The following is a 25,564-nucleotide window of genomic DNA, read 5'->3' as shown; positions in this document are numbered from 1 at the left end:
GTGGAAGGGCAGGGGGAACTGGACTATCATAAAATGTTTCACACTAATTTTGATGGGTTTGCCATTCTGACTTATTAAATTTGAGGCATAAGGAAAATGAGACAAAGGGGTGTCTGTGTTTGAAGCCTACATTGACATTATCCATTTCCTGTGTTTAAGGAGCTGGAATATCAGAAGTCTCAGCCCTCACGGCCTGGAGATAAGTTTGTGTCTGTTGTCAGCCAGTTCATCACGGTAGCCAGCTTCAGCTTCTCTGACGTTGAAGATCTTCTAGCAGAAGCTAAAGACCTGGTAAATTTCCCCTTGCGCACTGAATGTTGCTTGACAGAGCTGGTACTTTCAGATGTTACAAGTATACTTTCATTTCTAGGGCTGTGATCAGTTGAAACACATGCTCTCTAACTGGCCTTTAGGTTAGTAAGACCTTGAAGTATCTGAATGGTGTAAAACAAGTAAATACTTTGACAGTTTTAAATACTTCGATAGTTTTTCTCTTGATTGTTATTGGATCAAAGTAATTATCTCTGGGAAACAGAAAAGAGTAGATTATGAAAACCAAGGGCAGGATGAAATGTGAGATCAAGGTATGACTGAGGCCTTGTGCTTCAGAAACTTGTAAGGTGCTCACCTGAGATAGAGACTTAGGAGGGCAGGATATTCCCTCTTTAAATCTCTAGAAGAACTTACTAAATGATAGGCACTTTAATTCAGAGCCTCATTGCAAAAGGCATATTTTTAATAAGACTTTTTTTAAGAATGAATTTTGCTATTACAAAATCTTGTTTTCCTGTAAGGGAAGAGTTTTCATTGGCAAATAACCAACAAACACCTTAAAATCCCCCTGCCCCATCTCTCTGTGTCTCTCTCTGGTTATTTCCTCTTCCAAAATTCATACACATTCATATACATGTGCACATTCTCTTATCCCCTTCTCATTGTTAACAAATGTCATTAAGCTGCTATCCACCCTACTGAGGTCCTCCACACTGCCCATCTCTCAGTTGTGACAACACTCTTTTGCTTTAACTTGAATCTTTCCTTTGAAACTTGAGTAATGAATCTCATTTCTCTGTGGTCCCCTGTTCAGTTGTAGATATGGATGATTGTATATGTAAGTGTACACACATACTCAAAGTTCAGAAGTGGACTGTGTTAAGATACACTAGCTAATCTCAACATGAAACCCCACCTCCAATGTTATTAAATAAATGGAAGACAAGATATGTTTGAATGACCGCTGGTAGAGGTCCAGCCCCTGGTACCCCTGATTGAAATCAGTGAACTGATGTCAGCAGCCTCCCCTGTGATGGCCGCCACCTCAATCCAGGCAATACAGTACCTACTTCATCACGGGCTCAAACATTTTTCTAAGAATCAACTGAATAGTTAATTTTTGATTTATACACACTCTACTTTTTTTTTTTTTTTTTCTTCAATTTTAGTGTGGGAACTTTAGTCTGGGACTAGTTTTGTTCAGATTTCTAAGACTAAAATATACATGACTTCATCATCACTAGAATTCCTAGATAAAAAGATCATTCAGGATGGCTTTGAAGTGCCTGAACTTGAATGTTTTAGAAACTCAATTGTAGGCTATCTGTTGCTGTTTTGTTCATACCAGAACTTTTAGAAATTAGCTTATAAAACCATGGAGCAACTGAAGCGCTGCATGTGGTGTATGAAGAATGTCGTATTTTTCCCTAAAGAGCTTAGTTTCTAATAAAATATTTCCAAATAAGTAAAAGATTGAGAACGCCTCGATGAAGAGAAAAATGGTAAAAAAGCATTATTATAAATTTAAAGATATGAAATATATATGTAAAACAATTGAAAATTGTCTTATTTAAGAATAAATGTTGAAAATATTTCCTTTACAGAGATGGGATTGCCAAAATGTCAGGAAAACTTAACAATATACTAAAGACAAGTAGTGCAAGAAAGATAAAAGCAATTAGACCATGAAGTATTTATGCCGTCCTCCCCAACCTAAGAGTTTCAAACTGTGAAGAAAATGAAAGACCTGGAAATTCTGAAGTAGTTGATTAGGCATAGGGAGTAAGAATTTGTTTGACCTTGAAGTTAGAAACACCGTCCGTTGTAGCTTAGACGTAAGAGCATTAGATCCTTACAGAAGGAGATATAGTTCTAAAAAAACAACTTGACTGGCATTGAACAGTATTTGGATGGTCATAATAATGCTAAGACACTTGAAAGCATACTATCTCGAGTTGTGAAGATAACAACCAGAAGAACTAAAAACAGAAATGTTAAACTAAAAAGACTGGCTGTGCTATTTTGTGACCCTATATATTTTTTAATTTAATTTTTAAAAATTCGCCCTTAATATTTTGCATTTTATCTGTTTTTAAAAGATTTGGCTTGAAAGGGGTTCTAAAACAAAGGATTTAGAATAAAATTGTATTCTCAGTTATGAATTTTGGGTTGCCTTAATGATTCCATAATCAGTGAGTGTTTGCTAATCGAGGCCCAGGAAGTACAGTAATACCAATATTATTTATGATTAGTAAAAGCAGCTAAGAAACACTGTATCCTATTTGCTTTTGATACTAACCACATGGCACCAATAAATGATACTAAACTACTTCAAAGAAAAGTTAAAAGTACAAGTTTCCTTACCCCTGCTGAGTTTGCTCTTAGTTTTATGTCCTGAGTGCTCTGCCCTGTGATATTCTGCTTTCTTGTTTTTACCACTGTTTAGTTAATAAAGAGTCATAGGATGTAATCATAGATGTTAAGCTGAAATGAGGTGGACAAGGATAAATGGTTTCGCAAGTCATGGAGTATTACATTTTTTCCTTTAGAAGCGATTGATAGACATGTTCAGCAGCCAAAGATAAATCCAGCGAGTTATATTTGACTCAATTTGACCTTTAGCCCCTTGAGAGAGATTGATATTTATGTGATCATGGCGTTCTCTTGGAAGACTGAACTTCTTAAAACCTTCTTTTTTCCAGTTTACTAAAGCAGTGAAACACTTCGGGGAAGAGGCTGGCAAAATACAGCCAGATGAGTTCTTTGGCATTTTTGATCAGTTTCTTCAGGCTGTGTCAGAAGCCAAACAAGAGAATGAAAACATGAGAAAGAAGAAGGAGGAAGAAGAGCGCCGAGCTCGAATGGAGGCTCAGGTAAGTGGGTGGCCAGTTCCACCCCCGGAAAGTTCTGCTGCTGCATCTCCTTGGTTTTTAGGAAGTGCTCTGCCATGCTGGCAAGAAGGAGGGCATCAAAGTCCTCTCTAGAAGGCTGCTGGGAGTTTCATTCGGTAGAAAGTTTCTCTTGGGCAATGTGGCAGTCTATATCCAAAGCCTAAAAAAACATATCCCCTTCCTTTGATCTGGAGTTCCACTTCTTAGAAATCATTCTAAAGAAATAATCATACATGCGCACAAAGAGAGCAGCAGTCTTTATGATAAGCCCTAACCTGGAACAACCTAAACGTTTACCGACTGGGCATTAGTTCTAAATGATGTAATAGCTACATAGTGGACTGTTTATGCAGTCCTTAAAAGGCATGTCTTTAAAGAATATTTAATGATGTGAGAAAGCTTAGATAACAATGGTTATCTCTTGATAAACAAAAGGGGAAAAATTATCCTTAATTATTTAAGGATATCTAAATTTTCTATAATGTGTGTATATTATTTGGCTCTTAATAATAGTAACTTTTGCATAGCAGGTTCCAGGTATCCACAGTAGATACAGGCTTAGCCTTTGATGTCAGGAACGTGGCCTAATGAGCATTTTGCTTTAGTGTCTCTATACTATCAAAGAAACCAATATTTGGGGTCTATTTAATAGTGATAACTTTCTTATTCCATCAGAAATATGAGTAGCCTTAATTGCTCGCTTTTTAACTAGAATATCATGGGGTTTACCCAGATTCTAGACGGCAAGAGTCTAATCACAAAGCAGTGGTCATTTTTTTCATTGTTCCTTGCTTCTCTGATGAGCCCTTATGTCCCAGTCATGCTCTCTCGTGGCATCCAAGGGGGCTGGCAGCTGTCAACAAACGTGGCTCAGTGTGACTGACGCACCATCATGTTCCACAGAATTCATCTCCACTCAATACAAAATACAATATTATTTTGACACTTCTCTAAGAGGTCACTTTCCATTTGCAGCTCAAGGAACAACGTGAAAGGGAACGGAAAATGAGGAAAGCGAAAGAGAACAGTGAAGAAGGCGGAGAGTTTGATGACCTGGTTTCCGCTTTGCGGTCAGGAGAAGTGTTTGACAAAGACCTTTCTAAACTGAAACGGAATCGCAAGCGCATTACCAACCAGATGACAGACAGCAGCCGGGAGAGACCGGTCACAAAACTTAATTTCTAATTTCCCTTGAATACTTTTTTAGAAAGCTCATTAGCGGCCCTTTGAAGTGACTAGAACTTTTCATTACACTGCCTTGCAATCCAAACAAACAGTGGCAATTTCTCCTTTCATCTGCGAGTGAATGCGTGAATGTGTGTGTATGTAAATGTATGTGTGTGTATATATGAAGAAATGTATATAGAAATCTGAGCGTTGTCTGGAGACCTATATGTTTGGTTAAAAAAAAAAAAATCTATGTTTATGTATGTGCTCAGAACCCATTTGTGTATGCATTCATATTGAGTGTGGCTCATCTTCTTCCCCTGAACACCATGACTGTTCAGAAGCACAATACTATCTCCTCAAAGAGATACAGAGACATTCCCTAGAGTAAAAAGAAAAACAAAAGAAAAAAAATAAAGCTTGAGAAATATTTTATGGTTTCCAAGCTTGATATATACTTTGAAATTATTTTCACTGGTGAAACTGGTGTAGGAAAAATATAGATTTAAAATGGTTTTTGATAGTTGACAGACAGTATGATGCTGGCGCATTGCATCAGTAGTTGATAGGACCAGCTTAGAATTTCTGACATTGGTGTGGGGATGCAGTCTGTAAATGTTTATTGAGAACATCTGGCACAATCTGAATTATGTAGAATGTCAATCAGAGTTCTTTTATACGTTTAAAACTTGGACATCAATTTTTTCCCCCCTAATTTCATCGAGTTCTCTGCCAAGCACTCTTGATGATTTCTTTACATTGCTTTTGGAAAGAACACTATCTAAATGCAATCCATGCTCTTGTTAAAGAACAAAATTACCATAATGTGCTTATTTTCCTAACAACATAGACCTATAAACTTTAAAAATAAAATTTCCCACCCAAGACCTACAAGGAGGAATTCTCTGAAGGGATTAAAAATTATTTTTAAAAAAATTTTATGGGGTGCATTTTTTTTTTTTTTGGTATTTTCTGTTTTGTAGGACAAGCTGCATCTTCTGTAAATATAGGTCTGGACTAAAGGACATTTAGTGAATGCACAAAATGTCAACACCACCAACAGAGATGCCAAGAGCTATTTATCTCTAAGTATGTTTGATGTGGTTTGCTGTTTATATGTTGTCATTTTAAATTGTGTGTCAGTAACGCTACCTGTAAAATTTCAGTCCAAAAAGCTCTCAGGGAGAAATGAATAAAAACAATGAACATTAGAAAATAAAATATAGATGCTTACCATTAACCTACCAACTCTTAATATCCTTAAATTATATGATATATAAAGAGGACTGTTACTTTTTTTTTTTTGCTTTGCTTTATTTATTAGTAGTTGGGGAGGGGAGCTAAGGTTCTCTGTTTTCTTTCCATCGATCCTGTTGTGGTTGGGTTTCCTGTGGAGAGAGTAGTTTGTCCTATTGCACTAGAACGTTACTTACTCACTAAATTGAGTTTTTCAGTCAATTAACAAATATTTATTGAAACACCTACTATGTGCCAGGCATAGTAGGGCTACAGTGGTAAGCAAGACAGAGCCCCTGCCCCCAAGGAGCTTACGCTTTAATGGGGACAGTTAAGGGGCAAACAGAATACCGATGCGTGCGCTGTACAGGAATCGTGCTATTTAAAAATAATTTGTATAAACTATAATGCCTAGCGCAGATGGCAAGGTCTCTGCGCTACATGAAAGCTGTGAAATAGTGCTCTAAGAGTTGGCAAGAGCCATGGTTTTACGTTTTTTCCCCCCCTCACTGCAAACTTAGCAACTTTCTACACATTATATGGATGACTCTAGCAAATAAAACAGTCACAAATACACAGCAGACGTCGCGCTCCCCCAGCTCCTATGTACCAAGGTCTGCAAGTACACCACATTAAAGGTGCAGACGAGACTTTGCTCAAAAAAGCTTGGCGGTGAGGAGGAGTGGGATGTGCTAGTGGGTTTGTCTATTCCTTAACTAAAGTGCCTCTATATATACTCCTTTCTATTTAGAGCAGGGGAAATTTGATCTGGCTCAAGTTTGGAACTGTCTTTTGAAAATGGCTTTGTTTTACAGTTTAAGGAATGGACAAGTGGAGGGAGAGTCACATAAAGGAGCAAGTTTGTGTAGCATGTTCCTCTCGCCCTTTTTCATCATCCTCATTTTGATATGGCCATCCTGGTAGGCCTTCTTTGCCATTTCCATTTTTCGTTTCTTTCCCCGAAAGCTGTGTGCAGGTAATTCCATGTGCCATTGTTGAAAAAAAACCCCTACTTTTTAGATTGGTGCTGGTGTAAGTAGCCACTTTTTCCTCTCTTGGATGTGTATTTTAAAAGTTTTTTGTTTGTTTGTTTTTTTTAAATTAATGCCAAAAAGAAAAAGCATTATAATTTGTAAACTTAATTGTATGTCTTGTATCTTATTAGCTTAGTAGTTGGAACCACTTAGTCTTTAGGCACGAGACTGTTGTTATAGTACCAAGAAAAAATGTTGTGTTATGAGCCTGTAAATTTTTTTTAAATAGCAACATGCAATAAAGAGATGAATTCATTAGGTGTTATGTATATGCTTTCTATGAGTTATTAAAACAGCATTATCAAACTTTGTTGCACTTTCCACCATTAAATTGAAATATTGCAAGTTGTTTACTAAATCAGAAATGATACATTTTTTAAACCTGTACGTACTGGGCCTAGAGAAGTATAGTTTTCTGCTATGGCAGCGTTCAGCATGTCCACAGACTACCATATACTACCTCCTTCTGTAACATGTTTTTGTTATAACTCTGTATGCATTGAACAGTTTCATGGTGGAGCTACTGGTGAAATTATTCAACTGGGGATATAGAAAAGAATCTCTAATCTCTACAATCAAAATCTGTTTCATTTTGAAGCATTTCCTTTTAAAAAAATTAATTTATGATATATATAAGTCAATATGGGAAGCGTCACCATATGGAAGAAGGAGTGCGTATTCTGTTCTCTGAAAATTGGGACTCTCTCTCAGCCCCACATCACTTCAGTTTCCTGGCCATCCTCTACCCAATTCGAAGTCAAGCTGAAAACAAATTATCCTAGTGGTTGCTTGAGAATCCAAGCACTTCTGATCTTGAGAGTGGACTCATAATGTTCTTACAATTGCTAACCATCTTGTTTTTTTCTATCTAGTCCCTGGATACTACATAGTATCCAAAGGCTACTTTGTTCTTTTACACTGGCATCCAGACGGGAGAGATCCTGCTGCATGGTCAGCAGATTTTATATTCCTCCCTACAAACATGGGGACCTACATACAGAACCATCTAGACCCTCAGCAGCCCTTGGTGTATTGATAGAAACAGGGTAAAACCTGAAACTTGCAGATCATTATGCTTATTTGTACATCTTCACTTTTCCCCAGAAAATCATCACTGGGGAAAATGTGCTTCTGTCAGGCAGTAAAGCTGTTCAAACCCTCCAGGATTCTGCCCCTTTCCTACGCTTAACACGGGTTTGTCAGGCAAAAGGATAATCTTTAATAAACTAGTTTGGACACAATTCTTTAAAAGGTCAAGCTCTGAAAGTGGGAATTTTCTGTGACTTTTTTTTAAACAACAAACACCACCTGTTTCCTAATCATATAGAAAACCTAACTTAAGACACCGTCCCCCCACGGTTTGGAGGAGCTTCAAGATGGCGGAAGAGTAAGACGTGGAGATCACCTTCCTCCCCACAAATACATCAGAAATACATCTATATGTGGAACGACTCCTACAGAACACCTACTGAACGCTGGCAGAAGACCTGAGACACCCCAAAAGGCAAGAAACTCCCCACGTACCTGGGTAGGGCAAAAGTAAAAAGAAAAAACAGAGACGAAAGAATAGGGACGGGACCTGCACCTCTGGGAGGGAGCTATGAGGGAGGAAAGGTTTCCACACACTAGAAGCCCCTTCACGGGTGGAGACTGCGGGTGGCGCAGGGGGGCGCTTCGGAGCCATGGAGGGGAGTGCAGCAACAGGGGTGCAGAGGGCAAAGAGGAGAGATTCCCGCACAGAGGCTCGGCGCCGAGCAGCACTCACCAGCCCGAGAGGCTTGTCTGCTCACCCGCCGGGGCGGGCGGGGCTGGGAGCTGAGGCTCGGGCTTCGGTCGGATCGCAGGGAGAGGACTGGGGTTGGTGGCGTGGACACTGCCTGAAGGGGGCTAGTGCACCACAGCTAGCCAGGAGGGAGTCAGGGAAAAAGTCTGGAGCTGCCGAAGAGGCAAGAGACTTTTTCACGCCTCTTTGTTTCGGGGTGTGCAAGGAGAGGGGATTAAGAGCGCCGCCTAAACGAGCTGCAGAGACGGGCGCGAGCTGCAGCTATCAGCGCAGACCCCAGAGACGGGCGCAAGACGCTAAGGCTGCTGCTGCCGCCACCAAGAAGCCTGTGTGCAAGCACAGGTCACTATCCACACCTCCCCTCCTGGGAGCCTGTGCAGCCTGCCACTGCCAGGGTCCCGTGATCCAGGGACAACTTCCCTGGGAGAACACACGGCACGCCTCAGGCTGTTGCAACGTCATGCCAGCCTCTGCCGCTGCAGGCTCACCCCACATTCTGTACCCCTCCCTCCCCCCGGCCTGAGTGAGCCAGAGCCCCCAAATCAGCTGCTTCTTTAACCCCGTCCTGTCTGAGCAAAGAAAAGACGCCCTCAGGCAACCTACACACAGAGGCGGGTCCAAATCCAAAGCTGAACCCCGGGAGCTCTGCGAACAAAGAAGAGAAAGGGAAATCTCTTCCAGCAGCTTCAGGAGCAGCAGATTAAATCCCCACAATCAACTTGATGTACCCTGCATCTGTGGAATACTTGAATAGACAACAAATCATCCCTAAATTGAGGCAGTGGACTTTGGGATCAAAGATATATATATATTTTTTCCTTTTTCTCTTTTTCTGAGTGTGTATGTGTATGCTTCCGTGAATGATTTTGTCTGTATAGCTTTGCTTTTACCATTTGTCCTAGGATTCTGTCAGTTTTTTTGCTTTTTGTTTTTTAGTATAGTTTTTATCGCTTGTTATCATTGGTGGATTTGTTTTTTTGTTTGGTTGCTCTCTTCTTTCTTTTTTTTTTATTACTTTAAAAAATATTTTTTATTTTTAATAATTACTTTTTATTTTAATAACTGTATTCTATTTTTTTTCTTTCTTTTTTTCTCCCTTTTATTCTGAGCCATGTGGATGACAGGGTCTTGGTGCTCCAGCTGGGCGTTAGGCCTGTGCCTCTGAGGTGGGAGAGTCGAGTTCAGGACATTGGTCCACCAGAGACCTCCCAGCTCCACGCAACATCAGACAGCAAAAATCTCCCAGAGATCTCCATCTCAACGCCAAGACCCAGCTCCACTCAACGACCAGCAAGCTACAGTGCTGGACACCCTACGCCAAACAACTAGCAAGACAGGAACACAACCCCACCCATTAGCAGAGAGGCTGCCTAAAATCATAATAAGCTTACAGACATCCCAAAACACACCACTGGACTCGGCCCTGCCCACCAGAGAGAAAAGATCCAGCCTCATCCACCAGAACACAGGCACTAGTCCCCTCCACCAGGAAGCCTACACAACCCACTGAACCAACCTTAGCCACTGGGGGCAGACACCAAAAACAATGGGAACTATGAACCTGCAGCCTGCGAAAAGGAGAGCCCAAACACAGTAAGTTAAGCAAAATGAGAAGACAGAGAAACATGCAGCAGATGAAGGAGCAAGGTAAAAACCCACCAGACCTAACAAATGAAGAGGAAATAGGCAGTCTACCTGAAAAAGAATTCAGAATAATGATAGTAAAGATGATCCAAAATCTTGGAACTAGAAAGGAGAAAATACAAGAAACGCTTAACAAGGACCTAGAAGAACTAAAGAGCAAACAAACAATGATGAACAACACAATAAATGAAATTAAAAATTCTCTAGAAGGGATCAATAGCAGAATAACTGATGCAGAAGAACGGATAAGTGACCTGGAAGATAAAATAGTGGAAATAACTACAGCAGAGCAGAATAAAGAAAAAAGAATGAAAATAATTGAGGACAGTCTCAGAGACCTCTGGGAAAACATTAAACACACCAACATTCAAATTATAGGGGTCCCAGAAGAAGAGAAAAAGAAAGGGACTGAGAAAATATTTGAAGAGATTATAGTTGAAAACTTCCCTAATATGGGAAAGGAAATAGTTAATCAAGCCCAGGAAGCACAGAGAGCCCCATACAGGATAAATCCAAGAACACACACGCCAAGCCACATATTAATCAAACTATCAAAAATTAAATACAAAGAAAAAATATTAAAAGCAGCAAGGGAAAAACAACAAATAACATACAAGGGAAGCCCCATAAGGTTAAGAGCTGATCTTTCAGCAGAAACTCTTCAAGCCAAAAGGGAGTGGCAGGACATATTTACAGTGAAGAAAGGGAAAAACCTACAACCAAGATTACCCAGCAAGGATCTCATTCAGATTCCACAGAGAAATTAAAACCTTTACAGAGAAGCAAATGCTAAGAGAATTCAGCACCACCAAACCAGCTTTACAACAAATGCTAAAGGAACTTCTCCAGGCAGGAAACACAAGAGAAGGAAAAGACCTACAATAACAAACCCAAAACAATTAAGAAAATGGTAATAGGTATATACATATCGATAATTACCGTAAAGGTAAATGGTTTAAATGCTCCAACCAAAAGACATGGACTGGCTGAATGGATACAAAAACAAGACCCATATATATGCAGTCTACAAGAGGCCCACTTCAGACCTAGGGACACATACAGACTGAAAGTGAGGGGATGGAAAAAGATATTCCATGCAAATGGAAGTCAAAAGAAAGCTGGAGTAGCAATTTTCATATCAAACAAAATAGACTTTAAAACAAAGACTATTACAAGAAACAAAGAAGGACACTACAAAATGATCAAGGGATCAATCCAAGAAGAAGATATAACAATTGTAAATACTTATGCACCCAACACAGGAGCACCTCAATACATAAGGTAAATGTTAACTGCCATAGAAGGGGAAATCGACAGTAACACAATCATAGTAGGGGACTTTAACACCCCACTTTCACCAGTGGAAAGATCATCCAAAATGAAAATAAATAAGGAAACACAAGCTTTAAATGATACATTAAACAAGATGGACTTAATTGATATTTATAGGACATTCCATCCCAAAACAACAGAATACACTTTCTTCTCAAGTGCTCATGGAACATTCTCCAGAATAGATCACATCTAGGGTCACAAATCAAGCCTTGGTAAATTTAAGAAAATTGAAAGCATATCAAGTATCTTTTCTGACCACAACGCTATGAGACTAGATATCAATTACAGAAAAACATCTGTAAAAAATACAAACACATGGAGGCTAAACAATACACTACTTAATAAGCAAGAGATCACTGAAGAAATCAAAAAATACGTAGGAACAAATGACAATGAAAACACGATGACCCAAAACTAAGGGATGCAGCAAAAGCAGTTCTAAGAAGGAAGTTTATAGCAATACAGTCCTACCTTAAGAAACAAGAAACATCTCAAATAAACAACCTAAACTTACACCTAAAGCAATTAGAGAAAGAAGAACCAAAAAACCCCAAAGTCAGCAGAAGGAAAGAAATCATAAAGATCAGATCAGAAATAAATGAAAGAGAAATGAAGGAAACGATACCAAAGATCAATAAAACTAAAAGCTGGTTCTTTGAGATGATAAACAAAATTGATACACCATTAGCCAGACTCATCAAAAAAAAAAGGGAGAAGACTAATCAATAGAATTAGAAATGAAAAAGGAGAAGTAACAACTGGCACTGCAGAAATACAAAGGATCATGAGAGATTACTACAAGCAACTATATGCCAACAAAATAGACAACCTGGAACAAATGCACAAATTCTTAGAAAAGCACAACCTTCTGAGACTGAACCAGAAAGAAATAGAAAATATAAACAGACCAATCACAAACACTGAAATTGAAACTGTGATTAAAAATCTTCCAACAAACAAAAGCCCAGGACCAGATGGTTACACAGGCGAATTCTACCAAACATTTAGAGAAGAGCTAACACCTATCCTTCTCTAACTCTTGCAAAATATAGCAGAGGGAGGAACACTCCCAAACTCATTCTACAAGGCCACCATCACCCTGATACCAAAACCAGACAAAGATGTCACAAAGAAAGAAAACTACAGGCCAATATCACTGATGAACATGGATACCAAAATCCTCAGCAAAATACTAGCAAACAGAATCCAACAACACAGTGAAAGGATCATACACCATGATCAAGTGGGGTTTATCCCAGGAATGCAAGGATTCTTCAATATACGCAAATCAATCAATGTGATACACCATATTAACAAATTGAAGGAGAAAAACCATATGATCATCTCAATAGATGCAGAATAAGCTTTTGATGAAATTCAACACCCATTTATGATAAAAACCCTTCAGAAAGTAGGCATAGAGGGAACTTAACATAATAAACGCCATATGTGAAAAACACACAGCCAACATCGTCCTCAATGGTGAAAAACTGAAACCATTTCCACTAAGATCAGGAACAAGACAAGGTTGCCCACTCTCACCACTATTATTCAACATTGTTTTGGAAGTTTTAGCCACGGCAGTCAGAGAAGAAAATGAAATAAAAGGAATCCAAATCGGAAAAGAAGTAAAGCTGTCACTGTTTGCAGATGACATGATACTATACATAGAGAATCCTAAAGATGCCACCAGAAAACTACTAAAGCTAATCAATGAATTTGGTAAAGTAGCAGGATACAAAATTAATGCACAGAAATCTCTAGCATTCCTATACACTAATGATGAAAAATTTGAAATTGAAATTAAGGAAACACTCCCATTTACCATTGCAACAAAAAGAATAAAATATCTAGGAATAAACCTACCTAAGGAGACAAGGGACCTGTATGCAGAAAACTATAAGACACTGATGAAAGGAATTAAAGATGATACAAACAGATGGAGAGATATACCATGTTCTTGGATTGGAAAATTCAACATTGTGAAAATGACTCTAATACCCAAAGCAATCTACAGATTCAATGAAATCCCTATCAAACTACCACTGGCATTTTTCACAGAACTAGAACAAAAAATTTCACAATTTGTATGGAAACACAAAAGACCCTGAATAGCCAAAGCAATCTTGAGAAAGAAAAACGGAGCTGGAGGAATCAGGCTCCCTGACTTCAGACTATACTACAAAGTTACAGTAATCAAGAGAGTATGATACTGGCACAAAAACAGAAATATAGATCAATGGAACAGGATAGAAAGCCCAGAGATAAACCCCCGCACATATGGTCACCTTATCTTTGATAAAGGAGGCAAGAGTATACAATGGAGAAAAGACAGCCTCTTCAATAAGTGGTGCTGGGAAAACTGGACAGCTACATGTAAAAGAATGCAATTTGAACACTCCCTAACACCATACACAAAAATAAACTCAAAATGGATTAAAGTCCTAAATGTAAGGCCAGACACTATAAAACTCTTAGAGGAAAACTGAGGCAGAACACTCAATGACATAAATCACAGTAAGATTCTTTTTGACCCACCTCCTAGAGAAATGGAAATAAACAAATGGGACCTAATGAAACTTAAAAGCTTTTGCACAGCAAAGGAAACCATAAACAAGACCAAAAGACAACCCTCAGAATGGGAGAAAATATTTGCAAATGAAGCAACTGACAAAGGATTAATATCCAAAATTTATAAGCAGCTTATGCAGCTCAATATCAAAGAAACAAACAACCCAATCCAAAAATGGGCACAAGATCTAAATAGACATTTCTCCAAAGAAGATATACAGATTCCCAACAAACACATGAAAGAATGTTCAACATCATTAATCATTAGAGAAATGCAAATCAAAACTACAATAAGATATCATCTCACACTGGTCAGAATGGCCATCATCAAAAAATCTACAAACAATAAATGCTAGAGAGGGTGTGGAGAAAAGGGAACCCTCTTGCACTGCTGGTGGGAATGCAAATTGATACAGCCACTATGGAGAACAGTATGGAGGTTCCTTAAAAAACTAAAAACAGAACTACTATACGACCCAGCAATCCCACTACTGGGCATATACCCTGAGAAATCCATAATTCAAAAAGAGTCATGTACCACAATGTTCATTGCAGCACTATTTACAATAGCTAGGACATGGAAGCAACCTAAGTGTCCATCGACAGACGAATGGATAACGAAGATGTGGCACATATATAAAATGGAATATTACTCAGTCATAAAAAGAAACGAAATTGAGTTATTTGTAGTGAGGTGGATGGACCTAGAGTCTGTCATACAGAGTGAAGTAAGTCAGAAAAACAAATACCATATGCTAACACATATGTATGGAATCTAAAGGAAAAAAAAGTGGTCATGAAGAACCTAGGGGCAGGACGGGAATAAAGACACAGCCCTACTAGAGAATGGACTTGAGGACACTGGGAGGGGGAAGGGTAAGCTGGGACAAAGTGAGAGAGTGGCATGGACATATATACATTACCAAATATAAAACTGATAGCTAGTGGGAAGCAGCTGCATAGCACAGGGATATCAGTTCGGTGCTTTGTGACTACCTAGAGGGGTGGGATAGGGAGCGTGGGAGGCAGGGAGATGCAAGAGGGAGGGGATATGGGGATGTATGTATATGTATAGCTGATTCACTTTGTTATAAAGCAGAAACTAACACACCATTGTAAAGCAATTATGCTCCAATAAAGATGTTAAAAAAAAAAAGACCTCCCAAGGTTTAACAGCTACTTGATACCATTCATTTCCATAAGCACTAGCTTCTAGAACCATTGAACTTTGTATGGAGAGATTTAAAGTCAGGGTTCTTTTTGCATTGGGGTCATTCATGGACCATCACTATGTTGAGTTAGGTGCTCATTTTCTCCATGTGGTCTGTATATTGGCTTATATCTCTATATCCCTGTTCCCCCTATTAATAGGAACTCTACTGAAGTCTAAAAACTTTTGAGTCCATTATTAAGAAATGGCTTAAAATCTATAAATTCTTTATCTTGGAGAAAGCTTGGAACCCCTGGAGGAAGGAAATTTATAAGGATTTCATGTTTTCCATAGCGAAGACCAGTCAATTACTTTTCATTCAACTTGTCCGGAAAACATCAGATCTAACCTTTTGGCCTCTTCCCTGACATGCTTTTTGTCCACTGCAATCAACTGTGTGTTTCCATGGTATCAAACAAACAACATGAACACAAGATTGCACACTAGGGGGTTTTGACAATGGAGATCATTATTTTAATCAAACCTTGATATGTTTTTGTTTTCCATGGGAAAGAGAAAGATTCCAAAGTATAATTTTCCCATGTCACTTAAATAAAGCATGTGTTCTCTCTGCTTCTCTGCCTGTGGTTCCTTTCACTGGGAGGTGGAAAAAAGGCAATGGTTCTATACTGACCTTCGGTACCATCTCCCATTTCATTTACACCCATTATGGTCATGTGGGGACATTTCTGTGGCAAAGGAAGCGGCAATCCCCTAGTGGTGAGCATCTCTTAGTGTCCTTGTCCCCAACCTCCCACTCTGCCTGCAGTGTAAAGAAACCTTCCTAAGTCTAATGAGATTGGGGGGTGACCCTGACTCTCCAGGGATGGGAGGGGTGCCTGGAGACTCGGCGATTGTGATGCCGAGCAATGACTCAGAAAGACAGGACAGGGGAGAGGAGGAGGTGTCTCTACCAACTGCTTAAAAAGAGAAAAGCCCCTGTATGCCTGGCCACACATTTCCCCTACCAAACCGGCTGAGGCTGCCCTCCTCCCTTGAACACACCCCCTCAGCTAAACTCCCTTGGTTAACTTATGGTGCCCTCTGACTTCCCCAGTTTATTCACGTCTGGGTGTATCTCCAAGAAAACACCTTTTGAGACTTCAGCCCAGTCTCTAAAAGCTCGGGATTAACTCTTAGACCAATAGGACCTTGCTGAACATGTCTCAGCTCCTTAGAAGCCAGAGGTGGAGGGGGGAAGAAACAAAAGGAAGGGCTGGTCACTAGTGAACTAGTCACGCTTAGGCAGTTTAGACCATAAACTTAGGATTTGCAGATTAAGACCGTTTCTGCAGGTTGACTGTCATTAGAAGGCTCGCAGGAAGAGCCTGCCCTGCCTCGCTCCCTTTCTTCCTTCCCTCAAACCAGTTTCGTTAGTCACTCCACCACCATAAAGGCCTCATTATTTGGAATTCTCTTAAAAGCCTTTTGCAGAAAACACTCCTCTCCTATCGCCTTGAATGTGAGATATTTGACCCTGAAATGCAGCAGCTGTTTAGTGCCCTGACATTTTTATGGCTGGTGAGTTCTATGGCTAGAGGCACAGCTAGGAGGGGTCAGGCCGGCCCTGTCTCACTGGGTCGCTGCTAAAGGATGAATGCAACAGGGAAGAGAAGCCTCTACCACACGATCTGGAGAAATGATGCTTCGAGGGCACCTGGCGTTGACTTGCCCGCACTAGCATGTGGCGCAGGTGACCCTGATCGTTCCTGCGACAGTTAAAATTTAAACATTAAAGTACGCCCCACAGAAGGCTGCTTCCAAGCTTCCTTGCCCCGATTTCTAAGCGACACTCTGGAACCTGATCACTCTGAGTTGTCCGTTGCCAGCGTCCATGAGCTAGGAGCCTCATGAACCTCCTCAACGCCTTCACTTCCCTCTTCGGGAGCTAGGCAAAGAAGTTCTACAACTTCCCATAGCGGGACGCGTGGTCCTGCCTCAGAGATCCTTGTCCCTGCGTGCCGGGGATTCAATGCCACCGACTTACTAACTAGAATTAAACACACTGTCCTGATTGCACTGTCCAGCAGTCACGCAATTGCTCAGAGCAGATTACGTTTCAGTAGCAAAAAGGCTCATTCCAGGGTTTTCTTTTGTTTTACAGGCAACCATGGTAACGCGGATCCTCAGAGCCCCATCGGGGCTACACCAAAACCACATGCATTGATTTAGTCATGAAGTCAGTGTATACCATTGACGTGGTTTTTCCCTGTATAGGTTTCGGTGATCTAGGAAGAGTGAAGTGGAAGAGGAGGAAGGAACAAATCAAACTCACTGGATGGGCCCACTGCTCTCTTCACGAGAGTGGCCACAGCTGGAGTGCTGTGTTTGCCCAGACACTGCATTTTAAATGCAACAAAGGGGCTTCCCTGGTGGCACAGTGGTTGAGAATCTGCCGGCTAATGCAGGGGACACGGGTTCGAGCCCTGGTCTGGGAAGATCCCACATGCCGCGGAGCAACTAGGCCCGTGAGCCACAACTACTGAACCTGCGCGTCTGGAGCCTGTGCTCCGCAACAAGAGAGGCCACGACAGTGAGAGGCCCGCGCACCGCAATGAAGAGTGGCCACCGCTCGCCGCAACTAGAGAAAGCCCTCGCACAGAAACGAAGACCCAACACAGCCAAAAATAAATACATACATACATACATACATGCAACAAAACACATCCCGGTAAGGAGGTTTAAAAACTGGCTCAGAAGCATCCACTGACAAGAAGCTTTTAGCTCGCAAAACAAATTATGAAGGAGATACAACAGCTGGCCTCAAATATTTGAAGAGGGTGTATCATGGCCCTTAATTCTTAAATACTCAAGTGTGCATTTCCTAAGAATAGAGATATATTCTTACATTACTTCACTACATTTGTCAACTTTATAAATTTATACTGATACTTGTATCTAATCAACCATCCATGTTCCAGTTTTGTCAGCTGACATAATAATGAATGTCCTTTATAGCATTACCCCCCTCCGGAAAATGATCTAGTCCAAGATTCATGTATTGCATGTAGTTGTCATATCTCTTTAGCCTCTTACTCTCTTCAGCCTTTGTCTTTTATGAATTGATGTTTTGGAACAACAGTCCTGTGGATGGCAGAATAATGGCTGCCACAAAGATGGCCATGTTCTAGTCCCCAGAACCTATGAATATGTTACCTTACATGGCAAAGAGGGCTTTGCAGATGTGATTAAGGATCTTGAGATAGGAAGTTTATCCTGGGTCATCCAGGTGGGGACAATGTAATCACAAGGGTCATAAGAAAGATGCAGGAGGATCGGAGAAGATGTGAGGACAGAAGCTGAGGTTAGAGTTATGTGACTTCTGTCTTTGAAGATGGAAGGGGGCCACCAGCCAAGGAATACACGTTCCCCCACCTACTTTTTTTAACTATAGTTTTCCCTTTTTTGTGTTTGACTGATTTTTTTTTTTTTAGAATGAAGTTATACATTCTCAGCTGGAATATATCATAGGTGGTATCAAGAAATCACATCTGGAGGCACACAATGTTTGTCCATCCCTCATAAGTGACATAAATTTTGATCACCCAGCCAACGTGTCGCCCAGTTTCTTCTCTGTGTAATTGCAGGGTTTTGTTCTCTCTTGCAATTAATAAGCAGTCTGCTCCTCATCAAAATATCCCCATAGGTTTAGCATTCTTCAATGATTTTTGGCTGAACCAATCTTTACTATGATAATTGCAAAATGATTATATAGTTCAGCTCCAATACTCTTTCCACATTTACCAGTTGGCCTCAGTATTCTACTGTAAGCAAGATCCCTCCCACCTCCTCCGTTGTTAATTTTCTGTGATCAATGTGGACTCATAAAGTCCTATTTTGCCTGGTGGTTTATAATTTTGTATGCTCAAATTGTTCTAGATTTGACCAAGGGGAGCCCCCTCAAGCTTGCTCCTGTGTCCTTGTAATATACCCTATTTTAAAAAAACATTTCTTAATTTTCTAACAAAACCAAAGTTTCCAGGTTTATCTTCTACCTACCCTGCCCCAGCCTTGGAGTGAGACATTTCTCCAAGGAACTCTGCTGCCTTTTACTGGGAATAGTATTAGAGACCAAGATTTATTTTGCTTCTTGACCCTTTCCACAGACAGGGTGAGGAAATGTATACATGTATATATCCATATAACACACATATACACAAATATACATGTGCACAAAAACAAGTATATACATAAGATGTTTTAGAAATGATGACTTCACACCAATACCTCAAGTTCTACTCCATCCCCACAGGGTCCTCCTTGCCTCCTGTTCTGTATTTCTATGTCCCTCCTTCCACAGTGTGAACCTTAACTCCCAACCATACCAACACATTTATTCAATCCTATATTGAATATAAAAGAGCTTCAAAATTGCTTCTTACATAACACTACCAAAAACAAACCTACTAAAGAGTACAGAATTTGTATATATTTCTCTCTTCTACTTCCCCTCCCCACATCCTACTCTGTTCCAGACTGAGAAAGATAATCAAAAACTGTGTTCATAAATAACTTGGACTGGCTTTTTCTACCCCTTCGGTATAGTTATAGTAATCATTTGAAATACACTTAGATTCATTTGCTTCCATTTTCTTTCAGTTTTAGTTAGGTTTTGTCCCCTTCCCATTCTTCTTGATTTAATTTTATTTTTTGAATATGTAGTCACTCACATACTTTCAAAGTCAAAACTCTATGAAAAGGTACACTTGGAAGTGTCACTCTTCCCTGTGTCCCTTTCACCCCACGCTATCTTGTAGGTACCCAACTTTAACATTTCCTTTTATAATGATAAATGTATTTTTCCTTCTTTTTTGCACAAAAGGTAGCAAACTACATATGCTCTTTTGCAGTGAGCCTTTTACACTTAATATCTGCTGGAAATTACTCCATATTGATTCATACAGATTTTCAGCCGCATTGTTTTTTTACAGCTGCATAGCATTCATTGTGTGTACTGACTAAACATAGTTTATTCAACCAATCTCCAATACCTTCCAGTTACATATAACATTGCAATAAATAACCTTACGCATCTCTATTAATTATTGTTGGAGGTATATTTCCAGTATAAATTCCTAGAAGTGGTATCACTGGGTTGAAGAGTAGACACCTAGGTCACTTTATTAAAGACTGTTAAATTCCCCTCATAGGGGTTGTACCATTTTGCATTCTCTCCAGCTGCGTGTAGGTGTGCCTAATGGATTCAATCAGTTCTCACAATCCTCACTGTTACCCACCCCTCTCCCCCGCTCCCCCCCCCACCCCGCAACAAACACCTTCATCTCTCTCCTGGATTATGGCAGTGGCCTCCTAACTAGTCTCTTTGCTTCAGCATTTTCACCCCATAATCTATTCTCAACACAACAGCCGAAGTGATGCTTTCAAAATGTATGTAAAATTCTAGCAAGTCTACCGAAGCTCTGACTTCCTATCTCACTTAGAAATAAATGCAACAGTTCTCACAATGGCATCTTTGGCCCTAAATGGTCTGGACGCCAGCCCAGCACCATCACCCCTCTGACCTCATCCATCACCATTACTTTCCTTATTCCTCCCTTTGCTTCCTCTTCTTCCTTGATCATACCAAGTGCTGACCTACATCCGAGTCTTTGCGCTTCTGTTTCCTTTGCCTAAAACAGTCTAAAACACTCTTTCCTAAGATATCACATCACTTTCTCTGTCATCTTCTTGAGGTCTTTCTTCTAATGTAACTTTCTTGCCACCCAATTTATGACTGCAACCTACGCCTATCCCAGCACCCATCCCTATTCTCTGCTCTCCTTCATAACACTTATCATCATATATTTTATATACTATTTGTTTATTATGTCTCCTGATCCGACCCCACCCATTGGAATAAAAGCTCCATGAAGTCAGAGATGTTACTCTGTTTTGCTCACTGAGGATTCCCAGCATCTGGAACAAGTTCTGACATACTAGAGGGTCTCAATGATGTATTTTAAATTGAATGAATGACTTCAATATACCACTCTCTTTGATAGATTGAATATGCAAAAAATAGAGATGACATGAATAATGCAATTGATGAGGATGATTTAATTGATATATTTTAAACAAAGATATATTTGAAAAGATAAACCCTCTTTTCAAACGATTGACAGTGTTTCTCAATAGCAACTATTACATTTTGTGCCAAATAATTCTTCGTCGTAGGGACCGTTGTGTGCATTGTAGTATATTTAGCATCACCCCCGGCCTCTACCTATTAGCACACTTTCCCAAGTTGTGACAACCAAAAATGTCTCCAGACATTGCTAAGGGTCCCCTGGGGAGTAAAATCTCTCCCAGTGGAGACCCACTCATCTATGGTTACATTCCTAAAATTAAGCCATACAATTTTAATAATAAAAGTTAAAACAAAAAATATCACAATCATTTGGGGAGAAAATCTTCCAAGAAACACTGGGTCAAAAGTTAACCAAAACTACATCTAAGATCTGTTTATAATAGGGCTGCCAGATAAAATACAGGATACCCAGTTAAATTATAATTTCAGGTAATAATCATTTTTTAGTATAAGTATGTCCCATGCAATATTTGAGACACACACCAAAAATTTATCTGTTTATCTGAAATCGAAATTTAACTGGGGATATTAATATTTTACTAGCTAAATGTGGCAACTCTATAAAATAATGAAGATAACATTGCTACATATAAAACTATAGCTACTACACACGGAATACAGCCCAAACTGTACTCAAAGGCAAAGTTATGTCTGTTGATGCCTTCATTTCTTTTTTAAGATTTTTTTGATGTAGACTTTTTTTTTGTCTTTATTGAATTTGTTACAATATTGCTTCTGTTTTACATTTTGGTTTTTTTGGCCATGAGGCATGTGGGATCCTAGCTCCACCACCAGGGATCGAACCCGCACCCCCTGCACTGGAAGGCAAAGTCTTAACCACTGGACCGCCAGGGAAGTCCCATGCCTTCATTTCTTAACAACAGAAATGACTAAAATTGAACTAAAAGTTTAACTTAAAAATGAGAAAACAACAAAATAAACCGAAAGAAAACAAAATTAGTAATCTAAAGGGATGCCTCACAGCTAAGTTAATTAAAGGAGGAACCCTTGCCCACTCTAGTTACAGCCTTGCTGGTGGGACTATAATCTTCAAGACCTTTAATTCCTGGGTAGTGCTGGATACACTCTAATGACTCTACATCTACTCACCCCTTTTCTGGGTGCCCTATCTCTGGCTTCTGTTGATGTCTTTTTCCTTTAAATACACTACCACACATCTTTGTCATGCTGTGTAACGTCTGTCAGATTTTGTCTGCAGCCTCTGATGTTCTGACTAGAGGAAGCTCTTCAGTCACAAGTAGAGACGTTATTGCATAAGCTGGTGACTTTAGAAAGGGCCTACTTCATGTCCATTTAGTTGATTTAATTGGATTAACTGAGACCTAGTGATTCTCACTGTCCCTCTTATACATTCTCCATCAACTTTGCAGAGGAGTCCAGTATTTTCAAGGCATTTCTCTCCTACATCCTTTTAGACACGATTAGGGAGATGACAGTGCCTCCCTGAAGGCATCAGCACTCAAAACATGAACGTGTGAGTGACTGGACACCCTGAAGGAAACGATTCTATCAACTAACTTTGAGAACCAGGACAAAGAAGTAAGGCCTATTGTGTATGATCAGCTATCACCGTATTGTCATTTCCTGAGCAACGTTCTCCTTATCAGCAGTGTCTCTGTTGCCAAATGTCAATTCGAAAGAGCATTACAAGGGGAAAAAAGTCCCAACCTTTGTGTAGTATTTCCTAGGTAGTAAACACAGGATTTCCTGCATCCGAAATGACTTCAACAAATTGCCTGTTCCTTTGAGCACGGCCTGGTGACAAATTTGGACACTGTTCCGTTAGGCACAGATAAGCTTGCTGATTGAAATCTCCTCCAGCTGAGCAAGGGGTTTGGCCACGCGTGCAGCAAAATTCACAAAGCTGTCTAGCCCCACCGGGCCTGCGAGCTGCAGAGATGAGGTTTTATTTTATACTGATTTTTGCTTGGTCTTACCATTTCATGTGTTTCCATGTCTTCCCAAGGAGACTAGAAGTGTTGAATCACCCTTTTCTTCTGAGCGCTCAAGTGGGCAGCAAGGTGATACATAAAAAGATAGGTAGGTACATGGCCAACAAATGCTTTTGGTTCATTGGTTTTAGAAATAATAGGATGGGGCAATTCTGGAGGGTTAATGCTGAGCTTTTGAACACTGGCATTTGTTTCTGGGAGGGAAGGGTAAACTTTCCAACTCACACTCTCCAGAGGAAGGAAGTGTGTTCAGTGGAGGTGCAGGAATCTCTCTCTCTCAGACATAATTCTAGTCACACCAGGATAATTTGTAAATCTGCATTAGAAACAGTTCCTTTCCCCATTTCCCATTCCTAATAAGGTGCTTGTGATGAACTAAGTGAGTGGAATTCTCTCCCCAGACTTCAGCACCTCTTTGTTTTAAAATCCTTCTTAGAGAGCTGCTTCCGGAAGTATGTGGTTTCACAACTCCCAGGACACACGGTTGGCTTGAAAAGCATCTGTGCTTTAGTCATCACAGTGACGTACCAAAGAGTCACAGCAACCTCTCCCATTTGCCAAAGGACAGAGGATAGACAGCATTTTGATTTTATATCAAAATTCTATAGAAATGTGGTCTCCATGCCATTATGTCGAAGCCCGGAGTGAGGATTTGTAATATTTATAATATTTATACCATGTTGCCCGAGTTGCTGTCAAATATAAATACCATCTACATACCTGGACACAATCCCTATGACATGTCTGTGTTCATGGAAAACAAATCTGCAGCTTTAGTGAATCAGTGAATTGCTACCATTCATTTCATTAGTCCCCTTGAGCTTGGTTGTTGAGAATCAAGAATATCTGATTACCATGTCTCTAAGCTTTAATGAATTTATGAAAATGAACTCATTAAAATATGACTGTATAAATTTTCATGATTAACATTTGAGAGGAAATTCATTTTAGAATAATAATAAATACCATTTATTAAGGCTAGGCCCTGTAATAAGCATTTGTCATAAAAACAACCCAATAAAAACCCAATGACTCATATATTTTACAGAGGAGGAAATCTAGGCTCAGGAAAAGAAATTTACCCAAGGTTACACAAAATTCAACTATAATCTGACCAAAGTCTGAGACCTTAACAAATATTCCATTTAAAAAATTTGCAAGACACTGCTATTATCCACCTAATTTTTTTTTTCCTATGTTGGTGATGCTATTCTCTGAGATTAAAAATTGAAATTATAACAGAGCCTGCAGCTAGCTCCCTGGGGTCATTTTGGCTCACTGTTGCAAGTGGAATTTTCTGATAATGGAACAGTAGTCCTAGAATCCTGTGACTGGAGGAGATCTCAAAGGACTATTGTAGTAGACACACATTTTAGTTTCTTACTATCAACTCCCCTTTCTTCTGCTAACCATCCTCTTCCACCAGAAGGTCAATCAGAATGTTCCCATACCCCTAGATCAAGGGATGGTCATGTGACCCAAGCAAGGCAAATCAGAGCTGAGGAACACCAAGCCTGGTTCCAGTGACAATCCCTGAAGAGACTGCCATTAGCCCTTGCTTCCCAGAACTCAGGAGCTTCCCTGGGTCCAGTCCTTTCTGAAGCTTAGCTCTTCAGCTTTCCCAGCAATTCTGAAAACTGGCCAGAGTCAGATTCTGTTGCTTGGAACTGAAGAATCCTGATACAAATGTCTAATTGGGGGTGTTCAAAGGACTGAGGGGCCAGGACTCTGCTTCTGCTTCAGCAAAGGGTTGTTTGAACCAAGGGTTTTGTGTTTTTAAAGTTTGAAGCATCATAAATGTCATCTAAGCTCCCTTTGTCCTTGGTAGTTCAAACTGTGACCATCTAGTTCAGCTCTTGGAGCCTATAATTTTGATTTTTATACTCATTTATTCTGCAAATGAATTAAAACGTGAGGAGAGGGTGGCACCTTAGGAGCCTCTTTAATCTCACCACCATTTGTACACAATCAAGACAGACGTGGGAACAACTGCCGTCCTAACTCACCCCATTGCCAGCACCTTCAAACCTGTTTCCAAATCACATCTGAACTTTCCTTTAAACAACTTGTTATTACCACCAAATTGTACAACAGCACATTCTTTGTGTACACATTCAGCGTTGGCAGTTTTTATTATTTCCTACTCCATGTCTGTCAAAAGGGATTTGTTCAATAATTTATTCTTTAGAGTTATTGAATCTGAAATTTATAAAATTTTAAGGGACGATTCCAAATTCAAGACTAAATCTAAAGAAGCTGATCAGAATTTTTAAGCTACATTCCTCCCTATTCCTCATACTATCTCTTTCCAAAAAGGCAAAAATCTAAGGCTCTTTGCAAAAGGGAAAAATAGAGGCTC

At 39.9% G+C, this 25,564-nt stretch overlaps 1 protein-coding gene across 3 annotated transcripts in view; it reads left to right on the top strand.

The window, feature by feature from the left end:
• DAAM1 (dishevelled associated activator of morphogenesis 1) overlaps window positions 1–6,856 on the top strand; it is a 141,638-nt gene extending 134,782 nt beyond the window's left edge. For all 3 annotated transcript variants that reach the window (XM_082450344.1, XM_082450346.1, XM_082450345.1), the window contains 3 exons: window positions 160–291; window positions 2,976–3,146; window positions 4,140–6,856. In XM_082450344.1, coding sequence (XP_082306470.1) covers window positions 160–291; window positions 2,976–3,146; window positions 4,140–4,349 — 513 coding nt within the window. In that variant the 3' untranslated portion in view covers window positions 4,350–6,856. The remainder of the gene's footprint in view (window positions 1–159; window positions 292–2,975; window positions 3,147–4,139) is intronic.
• The last annotated feature ends 18,708 nt before the right edge of the window (window positions 6,857–25,564 follow it).

This window comes from Balaenoptera physalus (assembly GCF_965194825.1).
Source record: "Balaenoptera physalus genome assembly, chromosome: 2".
NCBI lineage: Eukaryota > Metazoa > Chordata > Mammalia > Artiodactyla > Balaenopteridae > Balaenoptera > Balaenoptera physalus.
Note: the sequence above shows the minus strand (reverse complement) of the source record. Positions and strands in the feature narration are given on the sequence as shown.